The sequence below is a fragment of the Lytechinus variegatus genome, chromosome 14, assembly GCF_018143015.1.
Source record: "Lytechinus variegatus isolate NC3 chromosome 14, Lvar_3.0, whole genome shotgun sequence".
NCBI classification, from domain to species: domain Eukaryota; kingdom Metazoa; phylum Echinodermata; class Echinoidea; order Temnopleuroida; family Toxopneustidae; genus Lytechinus; species Lytechinus variegatus.
Genome location: NC_054753.1, coordinates 21918104 through 21935901, shown reverse-complemented (window position 1 = coordinate 21935901; position 17798 = coordinate 21918104). Strand labels below are relative to the sequence as shown.

Here is a 17798-nt window from a genome sequence, read left to right as displayed (position 1 = left end):
GAGCTGGAAAGGCTGCTTGAGCTACAGCCTGGTAATAATATCCAAGTCCTTTGGAAGCGCATAGAGACGTTATTCATAATGTGTTAAGAACTGACTATTATTAATAACCAATTCAGGGTTCTGAGTGAACATGTAATTGTCAAACAAAGTTTCAGGATCAACGTGAAGTAGTCACGTCACCCAAAAAAGGGTGCACCTTGCCCGCAAGGATTGCGAAAAGTGCAAATTTAGTGAATGCTTTTCTACAAGGGTGATGCATATTGCTCTTTGTCCGTTACCACTGCAATTTTTCTTTGGCTTTTTGACTTGCATGTATAGTTTAAATGCAAAGTAATAGGTGATATGATTTAAGAAGAATCTATCTTTCCCCATTAATTTTTTTTTCCAGAACATGCCTGAACAGTTTTCGTTCTTTTTTTTTTGCATGGAAAAGCGACATTGGAACTTCAGACACTAATACAGGTGTACATGAATGTAGTTGATAATTGGATCGTGTGATTCAGTCTGCAGCTCTATGGCATGGCCTTAAGTCAATTGTTCAACATTGTCTATTAGTATAGAGATAAGCTATAATTTCAAGCCTATATTTTTTTGTGTACATGGTCTCATTCCAGAAACTTTCCAGTCTTGCATGTTCATAATATATACAGTACACTGACACCCTTAGACATTTACACAGTCCCCAGAAATGCTTCCCAGTTTATGCTTTTGCTTTAATTTGCTCATTAAGACTTTCTGTGAATTCTAGAGCATACACGGTACATACTAAGTAGAATACATTAAGCCATATTTAATCTGTACATTCATACTAAAATAACTCAAAGAAATACATGATATATTTTCCACAAATCAGTATAATTGACAATGAAATCAAGAGTGCTGGTTAGTCACCGGCACTGCACTAGTCTAAGAATCCTTATACACGTGTTGCAGCATCCTTGCGTGACTATGTCACGAGCGGTGTAAAAAAACCCAAAACAATCCGAGACAAATTAGAGCAACAACCGACGTTCCGTCCTCCGAATTCCTACAGAGCAACCCGAAGACGACCCCAAGTCCAGCTCCACCGCAGGGAAGGACAAAGCCAAGGCCAGGTCTTTGAACTTGAGGAGGGGGAGAAGCAGGAACAGGCCCCAGTCAGCAAACCTTAATCTTGCCGAGCCGGAGGGTTGGGAATCCGAAGACGGCCTGGATGGCTATGTTGCCAGCACCAACGGGGGCCCCCAACCGAAGAAGACCAAGATTTTTTCCAGTCTCTCGAACGCAGAGGAGGAAAGCATGGTGAAGTGGATCCGAGAAACGGACTGCCTGTACAACAAAAAACGAATGGATTACAGGGACCACGCCAAGAAAGATATACTCTGGGCTGCCAAGGCCAAAGAATTGGGGAAGAAAGGTGATTATAAAACTTGAATTTCATATTTTTACTCTGAATCTTTTTTGTTATTCACTTACGATTTTAAGTTTTGGAAATATAATAGAGATTGTTTACATGTAGATGTTTTGTTTGACTTAATGATATTAATACATATACATGGTGTGTATATGTGACCCAAAATATTTTGTTCTTGTTACAGCCAATATTCTGCAAGTGTGGTATAAATCAATCCGTACCAGATATGTGAAACTCTCAAGAAAGAAGTCTCGGTGTGGGGTCGCTGATTTGACAGACCGAGATCATTGGATAATGATGAAATTCAACTTTCTTGCAAAACATATTGGGAAAGTTAGACACAAAACAAATTTCAGAGTAAGTTACTGGTAATTTCTAATTGGCATTTAATTTTCCCTACATGATTTTGTGATGACGAACAAATTGAACATTCTCATGCTCATGCGATTGTGTAAAAGGTCATGTTTAATGATAAAGAAGGAAAAAGTATAGAATAAATGACGATACTGCGAGTTTTGAAGGTTTGCAATAGCAATTAGCAAACTTGTCAATTGAAATACAATGAAAATAATCTGAGCCCGTATTGTCTCTTGATTGCCGGACCTTCATTTGAATAGTGCTTTGTCTTTCGTATTTATCAATGTTTTTTATGACTGTATGTTCATTGATTGATTGTTTGATTGATTCAGTCTTTCATGGCTTGATTATTTGAATAATAGATTAATTATGATTGATATGAATAACTCTTTGAGTCTGTTGATGATACAAGATGAATTTCCTAAGTTGACAATAGTACTCAATTTAATTCAATAAACTGAATTAAATCAAGTTGCTCTAGATTTATATTCTTGATTTAATTTTGATAGTGCTTGGGTGGATGAAGTGGATATGAAGCAAAGAGAGATTTTCACAGGCGAATATGGTCTAAGCCAATTAGATGCAATAATATGGTAGCTTACAGTATAACAAAAGTCAGTAAAAATCACTTTTTGTTTCTTGAAATGCACCCATGACTTCCCTTTTGCAGATTCACTCTTGCGGACCTTTGCTGTTTATTTCTAGGTGTATCACCTTATTTTAATTTTTTCACCACCCCCCTCTTTCCCTCCTCCCCCCCCTCACTAGAACACAAGACTTCACAACCCTGTCCACGTACCTCCGACGGGGAATGCAACTGTTAGTATTTGTCCCGCCCCCAGCTCTCCTCGTGTGTATCAGGAAGGGAGCAATAATGGAGGTCCTGGAGTCAAGGACGAGTCCACGCGCGATAACCACCTGGTTCTCCTTCCGCATCCACCCGCTCCTGCTCTTGCTCCTCCTATTCCCTCCTCTCTTGCTCCAGCAATTCCTTCATCTCTTGCTCCTGCTATTCCTTCCTCTCTTTCTGTCACCAACTTCAGTCCCGACCCGAATGTAGAGAGCATTTCAAGGGATGCCCTCGAAGGAGGTCCGAGAGCCCAGACAGCATCGGCAGATGGGGAGGCCAAAACTGGTGGTGTTGCTCAGAGATATGAGCAGTTTGTTCAGGTAGGCAAAGGGCTTTTGCATGCACAGTGGTCTCATTTCATTTCACTCACTCATTCATTCTTTTTTTTTTTTAAGATTTTGATAGGAATTACAGCATGAGTTTTGTAGTAGGAAATTTGACTTGAAATGGCATAAAAATCATTTACAGTGAGTGTTGATGTTTTTTTAATTTATGGTATACTAAATCGCTTGCTATAATTCTGTAAACAAAGGGGGAATGTGGGGGGCTGACCAAACTTTCCAGAAGAAGCAATCACTTCTAGCTACGAATTGTATTGAAGATGTTCCTATGTTGAGAATGAATTCTTTCTGTCTTAAATGGCCATTTGCTCTTACAGTACATACTTGCCTAATAATTTCAATTCTACAATTCGTGATGTACATGTACATGTAATATCGGGAAATTGCTCTTGGTGTCTAGCTTTACAATTTTCCTTCCAACAGAAAAAGAAATACTGCACTAATGTGTAAAATTCAGGACTGTTGTAAATTTTCATGGAGGAACACGCAACTTAGTTCAACTTGGAAAAAAAATTTAAGTAGAGGAGGTGAATAACATACGTTTTGCATTTTAATCTGGTGGATGATTCGTAAATCTGTTCATTAGTTACTAGCGATTTTATGAACGCCCGGTGATCCTTTCTTGTGGCCAGTAAATGATAAACATGAAGTTTTCATTGATGTTGATTCAGTGCCAAAGAAAGGATCACCAGGGCTCCGTAACACAAAGATTTGCAATCAATCGCTAAATACCAATGACCAATCAAGATCATCGTTGTATGTGCACTCTGTTTATAATACTGACTGGGAGCCAATGAGCGCGGTTCTTTCACATTTGCAATTCATCGCAAACCTTCGTGTTACGGAGCCCAGGTGTCTATAAAGTCACTTGTAATGTACATGTATGAACTGCTTTAAGAGACACCTACTTTGTCTGAAGAATTGCTTTGACTACTAGAAGGTCAACTTACTCAAATTTACCCATGTCTCTTTCTGCCCTTTTCGATCTGTCCAGATGCAGGAGAGGGTCCTGATGACAATGCTGCAGCCGAGAGCAGTCAACGAGAGAAGTGCCTTCGGGGATTGGCTGAAGGCTGTCATAGAGGGTTTTGATAGGTCAGTCTGGAGGGAATTTCAGATGGAGTGTTCTCAACTGGTGTACAAGTATCAATGCAGGAATGATCAGGTTCTAAGTAGCAATCCAAGCCAACCATCAATGTCCTTTGTAAGTTCCAGTAGTCCACCCTCTGATGATGCGGCGAGGGTGCCGTTTCATAAAGGTGTTTGTAAGTCACTCTACAATGTTACGAACAACTGCTCACCAGCACCTAAGAACGTGCTCCAGTCTTACATATACAGTGTTGCTCAAAAGTTAGTGAGCCCCACTCGGAAATGAACATATTTTAGAGTCTTCAAGTTCTGCCATGTTATAGATATTTAATTGTGATTTCAGGTGATAAAATATTACATTAAATCAAATTGGTTTCTATGGGCTCGCAGACCATTGTAAAGATGTTTTTTATATTTAACACTCAGCATGAAGGAGTGCATTTTGTGAAGGGCTTCACTAACTTATGAGCACAACTTTAGTTGTGCATAACTTTATGAACAACTTTGTGAAACACCACCCTGTCTTTGTTCTGAATGAAGTAATCCAAGTTTTTCCTGTTTTGATTTGTTAGGAGTGCATTTCTTATAATCCTTATCAAAATTTTAGGAAAAAAAACATTGATTTTTTTACTCGAATGCTTGTTCAATAACAGTGTTAATTTGCAAAGATTGAACTTCAACCTTACTTAATTGGAATCTAATGAATAGAGAATCTGACTTTGCACCCATTAAATGAATTGAATTGAATACATTTATTGTCCTTTGTAGGAAATTCCTTTCACATCAGGTTTACAAAATTACAAATACATGTACATAGACAGAATGAAATAGATTTTTATTTCAATTCAATTTATTTATCCAACCATCATCAGGTACAAACAATTTAAATAAATACATACCAATATAGATAATTATGCAAATACTAAATGTAACAATACAGTGATGGTTTGGTGACCCCGGAGAAAGCAGAGCTTACAAAAGGGGGCACCGATTAAAATATACTATAAATAATGATAATTACACTAAGTACACCGATGCATTAGCCCAAAAAAAAGAGGGGGGGGGGGGGGGCTTTCAATGAGATAAGAACAAATAATTGACTGAATGTTTTTTAAACACAGGTTAATAATTTTCTGATAGACTTACAATACCACTGGGATTACATACAAAATGCCGTATGCATTATTTTAAATAGAATAAACTTGTCCAGTTGCAAATGACATAATATAGATTACATGTAGATAAAGGAGAATGATACCCTAGAACAAGTAAGCTTGTATGAAAACAGATAATCAAAGTTCACAAGTCAATAAACTTTGAAAAAAAGAGAAGAAATGATAAGGTTATTGGCATAGAAATGTTGATGTTGACATCCAAGTAGTGTTGACAATATGTGTACTCAAGAGTTATAAAGATTAATTACCGGTATTATTTATTTATTTTTAATTATTTACAATCATGTCTTAGAGTTGAAATGTTACTGATTCAGGCTGTATTTTTTTGTCAAATGTTTCCATACAGCACAAACAGGGTCCACACTATTCTTAGGCAACAAGATTAGCTAATATCTTTTCTGCCACTTTTTGACTGTTTCATTTAGTGTTGTTCTTTTCTTCCAATCTACAGTCTGCGGATAATGATGAACAACCAGAAGGAGAAAGCTAACAGTCATCGCTTCGTCGTCAGCAGTCGTATAATCCTCTTGAAGTTGACTCTTCTTGCCAGTACATCACTAGACAGCAGTATCAAGATGCAGGGTTCCCAAAGTCATGGAAAATCCTGGAAAAATTTGTGGTCATGGAAAGTCAGGGAATTTGGAAAATTTCTGAAAACTCATGGAAAAAGTCATGGAATTCATTTACCTCTTGGCTATGGCAGCTTTCCAGTTTGTCGCGTCTCGCTACTCTCATACTCTGCTATTATAATTGATGTTCATGATTTCCATTTTTCCCAGTTTTGTGATATCCCGAATTCTACCTCACTACCGGGACGTCACGGGAAGTCATGGAAAGCAGCAATTTAGTCATGGATAGGTCATAGAATTCTGTTTTCAAATTTCTGTGGGAACCCTGCATCTGAGAGATATGACTTAGTTGTTTTAGTGGAGGATGGAGTTAAATTTTTAGAAATGCTGAGAACAGAAAAATATCAAACAACTCATGTGTACCTTGTGGTCTTGTGGTTTACAGCTTTGGACTCATGATCTGCCATTGTCTCCAATGTGACATAAGGACTTGAGAGTAATTTATGTTGTCTATAAGATCAGCCACTGTGCTTGATTAGCTTAGAAGGAAAATGTTTCTTATGTAATTGGTAATACCAGCTTGGCATTCTACAGCAGAAAGTTGCTCTGCCCAATTGCTTCAGGAGTTTCTGTAACAGAAACAAAACAAGATAGAGCCACATAAAGCCATTGTAAGGGAGCAAAGCTGAAGAAGGTGATACTGTTCTCTGAGATCCTGAAGACATTCAAGAACTTCAGAATGAAATGGCCAATAAATGTATGTCTGAAACTTTCCTGACTTGTCCTTGATAAGTCCCATGTCATTTTCTTTGGACTCCAGAGTTGAAACAGCAGCATGAACTAAAAAAAGTGAAATGACAATGTGGTTTTTTTTTTAACTCTGTGTTCTGATTCTAGGAACAATATAGCTGACGGGACGACCCATTAAGCTTCCTTCAGCTGAGTTTTTATTTTTGAGGTGGTAAGGTGTCCTCTGGGGACCTCTGTCAATGGGGTAAACCTGCCTTTTGGTCAGCTCTCCTATGGAGTGGATGTTCTCCTCTAAGTGGTTGACATAATCCACGGCATTTTCAGTCTTGATGAGAGTTGTGTTGCAGTCTGTCCCAAATATTGTAATTTTTGTGCTTGATCTTGTCAGTTAGTGCCAGTTTTGTAGGTAACTGCTTGAATTCAAGATTGAAGATCAGTATTATTTCAGTTGTATTTTCTAGAGAATCATAATCAGTGATTGTCAAAATATGAAATTCATTGTCAGATTATCATGAAATAAAAATGCACTGATTTCGTACGTCAAAGTAGGACTTTTCATGAATTTTTGAAAAAATTTATATGCATGGTTTGTACAGTAGTTTTCCTCAATATTTGTAACTGTAAGGTCCTTTCTACTGTACCTATTGTGAACGCAGTTATAGTATTTATTTATATTTGCCACTCTCCACACAGGTGTAGTAAATGGGCACCTGATCAGGGTAACATTAGTAACATAGGCCCGTATTCTGGAGTCGGGCTTAACTTAAACTCGGGTTTAAATTTGTGGTTTAAGTGTGGATAGCCAATTGTTACATAAATCACTAATAGAGATATCATATTACAGCTCATTTGGCTCTCAAATCATTCATAATTGTCAAGGAAGTATAAATAGGTGATTGTCTTCACCATCAATGAATCAGGAAAGAGCATAGTAAACGTAAGAAACATACAATTTAATAAAAATTTTGACACTTCCCATAATTCCCATAATTTTAGCACAGAGTTAGACCATGGTTAAATTTAACTTTCCTTCAGAATACGGGCCATTGGATTGATCTCTATATAATTGTTGCATTACTGGGTTCCAAAAGAAACTGATCAAACTTTGCAAAGGCACTGCACAAATTCCCCTCGGTCAAAATGAACAATATTGTTACATAAGCTAGCTTCAATATTGTTTACAAAGCACACATCAATAATCAAGAGATTGGTTCATTCACAGGAAGGCTATAGTGCCTCACATCAATTGGTTTTAGAATCGAAAGTCACAAGATCGCAAATGAAAGACCAATGAAAATGAGATGCGATTAAACAAACTTCCTTTTTCTAAAAAAATGTCCTTCATAGTGATGATCACAAAGAAACTACAGGAAGTTAAAATCAAAGTTTTAAATGATTGGAGCAATCACACAGCCACATACAGATCCCTTGTAAAGTTCAATCAGCTACTTTTGGAACCCAGTTGAGATATTGTTAATCAATTTTATATGTGATGATATGATTGAACATATATGTACAGCTACAGGGAAATCAATACATTTGATTAAAAAATATCAAATCCTAGAGCAAGTATTTAGCTGCACTATTGTGATTTGAATATGATTAAATCTTACCGTGTATATTGTATAGTCAATTATTCTGTCAAAAGAGGCTTTCCTCATCCTATTTTTGTTATCGATATCCATAAGCTGGATGGCACCCTGAGGCCCCCATGTGATATTACCTTCTTTGATAACATCTTGTGTGCCCATGTCAAGTCAATATTAAATGCTGATTGGTTTAAGAAACGCCCAACGAAGAAAATGTGCTATTCCGTGACATCAATGATGGAATAGTCGACTTCCCATCATTGACGCCACAGATCATGATGTGGTAATGCCAGTCCAACCTCGGATGAATAATTCCCGCTATACTTACTCAAGCCTGGTATATTTGCGTACTATCTTATGCCAAGGAAATCCATGGATACATGTATATCATGAAGATTGTCCGCACTGATTTTTTTTTTCTTTTCCTCGTGTCAGAGGTTTTTTTATTCATTCAATTGCCAAGTTAACATGTATTAACATCCAGGGTCTTAGAGACAACATCCGAGATGTCGTCTAAAAGAATTTCATATTTAAGCACATGCCATATAGAATAACTGTTGTATGGTTTACCTTGAAAATAATTAATCATATACATCAAAAGATTGCATATTGAGCATACACAAGGACTGTATTTATATCTGTTGCTTTTTCATGTGTGAAATCAAAACCAACTATTAATAATTTTTCGTTTAATATGATTTTTTCTTTAAACATTAAATTAATCAAATCCACAATATGTTTCCAGAAAAGCTTTACGCTTGGGCATTCTAAAACAACATGAACAAAAGATTCTGTTGTTTTACAGAAAATACATGAGTTGTCTGTTACAATTTTCCACCTCCACAAGTTGTATCTAAACGGTAAAATCCTGTGAAGAGTTTTGAAGTTAGAGTTGCTTTATTTTATTGTTTTTCAACGTCTTAAACTTAAATTTCAATGTGTCTTTCCAGTCAAAATCAATTGCAAGGTTCAATTTACGTTCCCAGAATGTTAAAGCAGCCGGTTCTCTTTTCTTAAATTCGCACAATAAAACTTGTCCGCACTGATAGTTTCAGTGAAATCCTTGGTTTTGATCGGCTGAGAGGCACTGGCCTCTGACTGTTACTACCAGAAAATGGTAACTTTTCATTATTGACATTATTGGATTTATGAGGCAATCAATAACTTTGTAGAATTCTACCAGCAGCATTTATTGCACTTATGTTTCTTATTAATCATGGCTCTTTTAAATGAATTGAATAAAAAAGTTTATTTTAGTTATAAATGTTTGGATTTATGACCATAAATCAGTGTTGGTGGATGTAGTACATGTAGGTCTTCTTGGATAAGTTGTTCATCTACGCCCGTCTTACAAAGTCTTACAATTGATCTGATCAACCTAAAATATATGGAAATCCACAAAGTCATGATTTTTTCTCCGGGAAATTTGAACAATGTCCTTTGTAAAAGGTCTTTGTAAACTAAGAGAAGCACACTTAATTTTCAAGAAAACATTGGATGCATGATTCTTCGTCATTTCTAGAAAATATTTTTAACAAACAAGTCAAACATGCATCTTAGATGTAGATGTTGCTGGCTTTCCATAGTTATGATTGATTGCATCAATCGTAACTCTTTGTAAGACAGGGCTCTTATGTCTAATCTACAAGATCTTTTTTTTTATAGGGTGCTATGTGTACCAGTTTTTCATACCCCCAACCCTGAGATGGCCTCTTGCCGATGTGAATAAAATTAATACTTGGTATCCACTTGGGTGCATGGTTGGTAAAAATACATGTTCTGTTCACTCATTGACCTCTGGAACCAGACGATTTTCTGTACTCATCCAATGGGATTCACAGAATTCTGTAATCATTGGGTAATTTCAATTTTACAGGGTGTTTCATCGTGTTCTCCTCCTGTTCGTGAAGTACAGTTCATCAACACCAACACCGAACTTGAAATCACGATTTTCACAATCCCTGGGGGTTGGTGTTGGTGAATAGGGAAATTGCACGTAGATCGTCAATACCAGCTGTAATGCTCGGTTCAGCAGACGACATTCAACACCAGAGCTCAACACAAACTGCCGGAAATACGTCATATTTTCCGAGGTCAATCCCAACACCAGCGTGATTTCAAGTACGGTGTTGTAGCTGGTGTTGGTGTTGTCCCAATACCAACACCAGATTTCAACACCGTACTTGAAATCACCCAATGGATAAACATTTTTTTCTTGTTCATGCATACATTTTGCCAATGTTATTGTTTCAACTATTTGTATAAAGTTTTAGGAGAAAATGTAAATAGTACTCTAAGATGTCAAAATCTTATTGTAATTTTGTAATAAGTGTCATACATTGCATATTGAGCCAATTTTATGTTTCACATGTATCATAACTTTCGTTGATGTTTTGATTGTATTTTTTTTTAAAGATATTGTTAAAAATAAACTGAATTGAATAAATTCATGTCATCAAAATTGAATATTTTATTTTACTGAATTTATTATTTTTGTCTCCAACATCTACATGTTAACATCATATTGAGGGAACCAGTGAAGTGTAGAAAGTGGTACAATCAATTGTTTTCTGAGATCGAATCCTACATTTACAGCTTCATTGGCATTATAGGTGGAGCGATTGATTCCCCCCCCATGATAATTGATCTCCCCTAATAAATTCTGTATTTTTTTTCCAAGCAGTCTGAAGCAGTTGCTACATGAATATACAGTGAATTAGTCTTGTTTTATTTTTTTTGTGTTGAATAGTTTTATTCTCTCATCATCCTTATCTATCTCACAGGGATAGAATGCATGGACACATTGGACACTGACCTTTCTCGTGATGGGTCAAACTGAGCACTATAAAAGCTGCGCTAACGAAAGTGGGAAACTTAAAGACGATCAACTTATAAACGGCTTTATATTTTTCACACTGAACGGTGCACCGTTGATTGTGTTCTGTGTTTTGGAATTGCAGTTTTCAATCATGATTCATGCTGCTGTTTAAATTTGAAAAATCAACATTGAATGCACCCTTACCTGTAACAAACTCAAGAATATAAATGGAAGAAGACAAGAAAAAAACAAAAACAAAGATGACTTGCAGGTGGAGAAGGAGAAAGTTTATTTTAACTGTCAGAGAAATATCAGTGGAAACATGAATTCTTGTGTAGCATTCACAAAGCCTGCACTTTGCATTAAAAGATGCCCTATAATTTTTGAACCTTGAACCTTACTAAACTTCAGCATGCTGGTCGGCGTTATCCTTTAAATGTGTATTCTTTCATAATACATTTCATGCACTTCAAGGAAGACAAATGGCCACATTGATCTATTTAAACCCAGGACCAAAATCCAATTGAAACCAGTTGGATTTCCAACTGGTTTCAATTGGTTTCAACTGGTTTCAATTGGTTTTAACTGGAATTTAACAATTTCCAGTAGAAACCAGTTGGGCAACTGGAAATCCTAACTGGAACCAGTTGGGCAACTGGAAATCCTAATTGGAACCAGTTGGGTAAATGGATATGACTTCCAACTGGAAATGATTTCTAACTGGAACCAGTTGGGTAACTGGAAATCCTAACTGGAACCAGTTGGGCAACTGGAAATCCTAACTGGAACCAGTTGGGTAACTGGAAATGACTTCCAACTGGAAATGATTTCTAACTGGAACCAGTTGGGTACAACTGGAAATCCGAACTGGAACCAGTTGGGCAACTGGAAATCCTAACTGGAACCAGTTGGGCAACTGGAAATCCTAATTGGAACCAGTTGGGTAAATGGATATGACTTCCAACTGGAAATGATTTCTAACTGGAACCAGTTGGGTAACTGGAAATCCTAACTGGAACCAGTTGGGCAACTGGAAATCCTAACTGGAACCAGTTGGGTAACTGGAAATGACTTCCAACTGGAAATGATTTCTAACTGGAACCAGTTGGGTAACTGGAAATCCGAACTGGAACCAGTTGGGCAACTGGAAATCCTAACTGGAACCAGTTGGGTAACTGGAAATGACTTCCAACTGGAAATGATTTCTAACTGGAACCAGTTGGGTAACTGGAGATTCTAACTGGAAAGATGGGTAACTGAATTATAATTGGAACCAGTTGGGTAACTGGAAATAAAACTGGAACCAGTTGGGTAACTGGAAATCCTAACTGGATCCAGTTGGGTAACTGGAAATGATTTCCAATTGGTTTCCAATTGGAAATTTTCCAGTTACCCAACTGGATCCAATTGAAACCAGTTAATTTGCATATTTTCTGCCAGTGTGCACAGATTAATGTTTTATGAGATTCATCATAATTTACAATGTATCTATTTAATTTTTTCAATTTGAAGTTCCACACTTTTTGCAGATAAGTGTTTCCAATACTTAGCAGTGAAAACCATGATCATAAATATTATAGATTATAATTAAAACAGATTCAAAGATAATTAGTACACCACTAACTGTTACCAAATTACATCAAATAAAAATACATATATTTGAAGAACTCCAATATGAATATATACACATGAAAGTCTGTATTTTATCAATGCCCTTTACTTTGGTATTAATAGACAAATAACACTGCTTCTGTGTTGGCATGAGCAATAGTTAGTGCAAATGCTAATTAATTTGTAACTAATTAAGTTCATTCCAACTGGAAGTTCCAATTGGATCCAGTTGGGAACCAATTGGTTTCAACTGGTTCCAGTTGAAAACCAGTTGCCTCCAATTGGTTTCAACTGGAACCAATTGAAACCAGTTGCCTCCAATTGGATTCAACTGGTTTTAATAGGGAAATTGGAACAACTGGAACCAATTGAAAACATTGAAACCAATAGCCAACTGGTTCCAGTTGCCCAATTGGTTTTAACTGGAACCAGTTGGCAACTGGTTTTCAATTGGAACCAGTTGTTCCAATTTCCCTATTGAAACCAGTTGGCCAACTGGTTTCAATTGGTTTTGCTCTAATTGGTTTCAACTGGATTTTGGTCCTGGGAACCTATGTATCTATCATTGTGGAAAGCTGAAATCGTTAAAATCTTGCTTATATTGTATGCTACTTTTACTAAGATTTTTCCCCCTTATAATTTCATGATCGAGAAAATTTATTTGGTAGTATCTGTCATTCCCAGACAGTTATGAATGATTTAAGTGTCTTTCTTTTAAAGCAGATGTGTAGTAATTGCATGAGCTTGTGCCTATAGATGTTTTAACAGAAATATGGTGTAATATAAATGATGTGGATCATGATCATCAAATGTGCAGATGAACTGATCAAGTACCATCAGAGATTTGTGTCACAATCGACCATCCATACTCCAGCCACATCTTTACACCAGACTTCAAAGTAAACCCCGGTTCAGAATTTAGTTCGTAATCCCAGACATGCCAACCGATCCCTTTTTAGAGTATTTGTTCCTCTTTTTTTGCTATAAATACACCAATACTTTTTTTGTATGATTTGTTACTTTTCTAAAAAATTTCTGATCATGGATTATGTATTATACACAGAGCATGACACTAGCTCTGGTCTGACAGTCCCAGACCGGTAAAAATCACTGTTGAGCCAGTAACTTGTTGCCTGAAAAGAACAAGTAAATTTTTGCCTACGAGCACATGTTTAAAAGGGTGATTTATCAAGTTTTCAAGTAGAGTCATTTCATATGTTTTTTCTTCGATCTTACTACAACAGGCTGGCGATTGTTACATTGAAACAAATTTTTATAACTACTCTTTTTTTGTCAAAAAAATACTTTTTTTTTCCTCATAAGAATATTTTTTTGTTGTAGAGGGTTGGCAGGTTTATAATTCTTATATCATATACTCCCTCAGGTATGAAGAGAAGGAGAAAGGAGATCATCTCCTATAAAGAAGAGTCGACTGAGGAGGAAAGTGAGGAGAGTGAAGAAGAAAACGAGGAAGACAGCGATGAAGAGTGGTCAAACGACGGAGATGAACAGTCTGAAGAAGAAGGTAAAAGAAGTACTTCCATGATGATGGTGATTGTGGGGATGATGATAATAATATATGTGATTTGTAATGCGCCAAATCCACTCGGCAGAGTGCCCAAGGCGCAGTGAAAGAAGAAAGAAAGAACGAGAGAACAGGTACAAATATAATAGTAATAGATCCAGGAACAATTAAGAGTAAGAGGCATTGAATAGACGAGTCTTAAGGTAACGTTTAAAAGTATCAATGGACGTGCATTCACGGATTGTCAGGGGAAGACCATTCCATAGAACAGGGCCAGCATGAGCAAAAGCCTGAGCCCCCATGTCTTAACGGATTTAAGAATAACTAGGGAACCAGAGTTTGATGAACGTAGGGACCTGACTGGAGTGTATTATTAATATTGTACTGTGGAGCAGAGCCGTTAATTTACATGGAATACAAGGAGAAGGATTTTGAAGATGATGCGATCGTTGACCTTTAACCAATGAAGGGATTTCAGAATGGGTGTGATATGAACATGTTTTTTAGATAGGGTGACCAAACGTGCTGCAGCGTTCTGGAGCTTTTGGAGTTTAGACAACTGGATGTTGGGTAAATTGTAAAGTAAGGCATTCCCAAAGTCAAGTCGTGAAGAAATCAGAGCATGAACCAATTTTTCAGTAGCAGATTTTGACAAATATTTCCTGATGAACCCAATATTGTGGAGCTGATGGTGATGGTGATGATGATGATGATGATGATGATGATGATGATGATAATTATGATGATGATGGTGATTGTGAGGATGATGATGAGGAAGGTGATTTTGAGGAGGATGATTATGATCATGATGATTCAGATGATGAAAATGATGATGGTGATGATCGTAGTGAATGTCATTCAAAATCGTGATAATGGTGGTGATGGAGGTGGTCATGTAGAGGAAAAAAATTGTGAAAGTTTGAGGAATATCCATCAAGGATTAAAAAAGTTATTAGATTTTTTTTTTAGTTTAGGGCGTCATATTCAAGCTGCAGCTTTTCCCATATTTTGTGTCATAAAAATGTAAATGAAATGTAATTTTCTCAACAAATTGGGAATGGGTTTTAATGTACCTTCAATATATCAACAGACCAATCATTTCACATCCGCTCCTGAAAAAAAATGTAATTAGGAGCCTTTAAAACACCTGCAGTAAACCTATGCATTTCAGCTGCTTGAATATGACATAACGAAGCAAAAACCTAAGATTTGTGTAACTTTTTAAATATTTGAAGGATTTTGCTCAAATTTTATCAATATTTATTCTTGATTTTTTTCTGGTATTCTTACCCAACAAACTTTTTCATCTGAGAGAACTTCCCCTTTAACTCTTTTGAATTACACACTTTACAAGCATTGCTTTTAAGTGGACCCCCCATTTCCATTTATGCTATATATCATACTGTTTTTTTGTGTTTGTTTTATGAAGTAAGAATGCCCTTCTGTAAAATTGTACTTGATTTGTATTACTTTATATTACTTTGTATTATGTTTTGAATGGAAATGAAATAAAGAATGGAATTACCTTGATACCTTGCAGATGGGGATCAAGAATGGACTGATGAGCAAGATGACCCTGCTGACCAACCTTCTACCAGCGAGTCCACAAGCGCGCCTGTGACGACTGATGCGCCACCAGTGGACATCAAGCAAGAACCTCTGAGTGATGATGAAGGTACGCACACACTCCTCCATTTCAAACTTTCCATATTTATAATAATAATATTCCGCATTTATATAGCGCTTAACACATCGGAACGACGTTTACAGCGCGTTGTGGTCTAGTGGTTCTGACTCTCGCCTTTCAGAGGGTCGTGGGTTCGAGTCCTAACCATGGCGTGTTTTCCTTCAGCAAGAAATTTATCCGCACTGTGCTGCACTCGACCCAGGTGAGGTGAATTGGCACCCGGCAGGATTAATTCCTTGCATGCACTGAGTGCTGGTGATGGTAGCTCGAGCTAAAGCCGGGGTAATAATAACAGCGCTTTGTATCCTCAGGCAAAAGGCGCTTTATAAATGCAGCTATTATTATTACCCCGGTCATCAGACACTTGCATGCCCGCATACAATGTATGCACATTCTCCACTGAGTTCCAAGACTCAGTTGTTAGACATACTACATAGGCTTTCTCATCCTTCCGGGTACCCATTTAAGGCCTGGGTTGAGAGTGGCAAATTGTGGATTGATGCCTTGCCAAAGGACGCTAGGCCATGGTGGGATTCAAACACATGACCCTTTGATTACAAGGCGAAAGTCAGAACCACTACACCACGGTGCTTCCACATAGCAATCTCTAGAATTTTAATTGTATACAAGGCACCAAGTCGCCAAGCCCTTTATTTCTGAGCTTCTACTAAGAAAAGTTCACAGACACACAACCTGCGCAGTTCTCATGATAATTTGCTTCTTCACATCCCCACACGTAATACAAAGATAACTTTGGGAGATTGTGCTTTTGCCTGCGCAGCCCCCAAATTATAGAATGGTTTTCCATATGTAATTAGATCCTCTCCATCAGTAGAAACATGTAAACTTAGACTGAAAACATATCTTTTCAACTAATTCCCTTACATTTTTTCCCCCTTTTCTAAATATGTTTTCAAGCATTTCATAAGCTCTTAATATCAGCGCAGTAAAATATATATACATAGTTTCTGCGCTATACAAATAAGTATATTATTTATTGTTTTTAGATCAATTAAAGAATCATTTAACATTGAATGGCCTTGAGGGGGAACATGTAGTACATTGCCCGCAACTGAATTACATTGGCCCAAGTCTTTAGACGAGGGCAGTATATTTGATGTTCCCCGAAAGAAAAGCCAGTCAATATTTTTTTTATAATCTAGATAATGTATCTCAAGCAAAAATCATGAAAATTGGGATATTTCACTCCTTAACCCTTTGAACCCGACTGGCCGGAATACTGGCCTACCAGTGAACGTGCATATAGCTGATTGGCCGGAATGTGACTACAAAATGTCAGGTGATCTTTTAAAAATGATGTCATCTTTCTAGTACGTATACGTGTAGGAAAATTTAGTTGATAAATTCAGTCAAGATTGGCAATGATTTCGGAAGGATTTCACATTAAAAATGGCAAAAATATGCCACTTTTCTGTGGTTTCTTGTGTCGTATGTGCGGTGATACACGGAATAATATGAGGCAAGTCATGTGCTTACTATGGGAAAGCAATTGATATATCTGACTTTGGTAAAAACAGTGATTTTGAGCCCAAAACAGACACTGAAGTTGATATTTCTGTTTGTAGATTAGGTCTACGAGAAGGTAAACAACTTCAGCGGGCTCGGTCCGGGTACTAGCGGGGAGGAGATGCCGTTGGGTCTTGAATCATGGGAGTTTGTGAATGTGGCCGATATGTGCAAATAATTCAGGGTATAGGTCATCGCTGCCCCTAATAATTTAGGGTTGAAAGGGTTAAGAACGGAATTCTAATTTGTCATGTTGAGCATATAGGGCCTACATAAGCCTTATCATATTGACGTAACTGAAATGTCGCGTCCCTGGATTGGTCCTCTACGGAATGCAGATCTCGATTATGAGGTATGTTGTTGATGCGCAGATACCTATTATGCATATCTCTTTCTGCGCATCCTCAGATGCCCGGATACATGTATGAGAACTGGGAAAATACAAAGGTATATATTGTGTCGTCTCTTCTGCAAAGTTTGTACATGCAGAAAGACCATGCAAAATACAAATAATATA

The 17798-nt window shown here is 37.1% G+C and overlaps 1 protein-coding gene across 3 annotated transcripts in view; it reads left to right on the top strand.

Moving 5' to 3' along the window:
• Positions 1–17798, top strand: part of LOC121427583 (zinc finger protein 600-like) — a 43978-nt gene that overhangs the window by 10554 nt on the left and 15626 nt on the right. For 2 of the 3 annotated variants that reach the window (XM_041624047.1, XM_041624045.1), the window contains exons 4-5: positions 13927–14067; positions 15608–15742. In XM_041624047.1, coding sequence (XP_041479981.1) covers positions 13927–14067; positions 15608–15742 — 276 coding nt within the window. Of the gene's footprint in view, positions 1–13926; positions 14068–15605; positions 15743–17798 lie in introns of all 3 variants that reach the window. The other variant, XM_041624046.1, reaches the window with a different exon arrangement.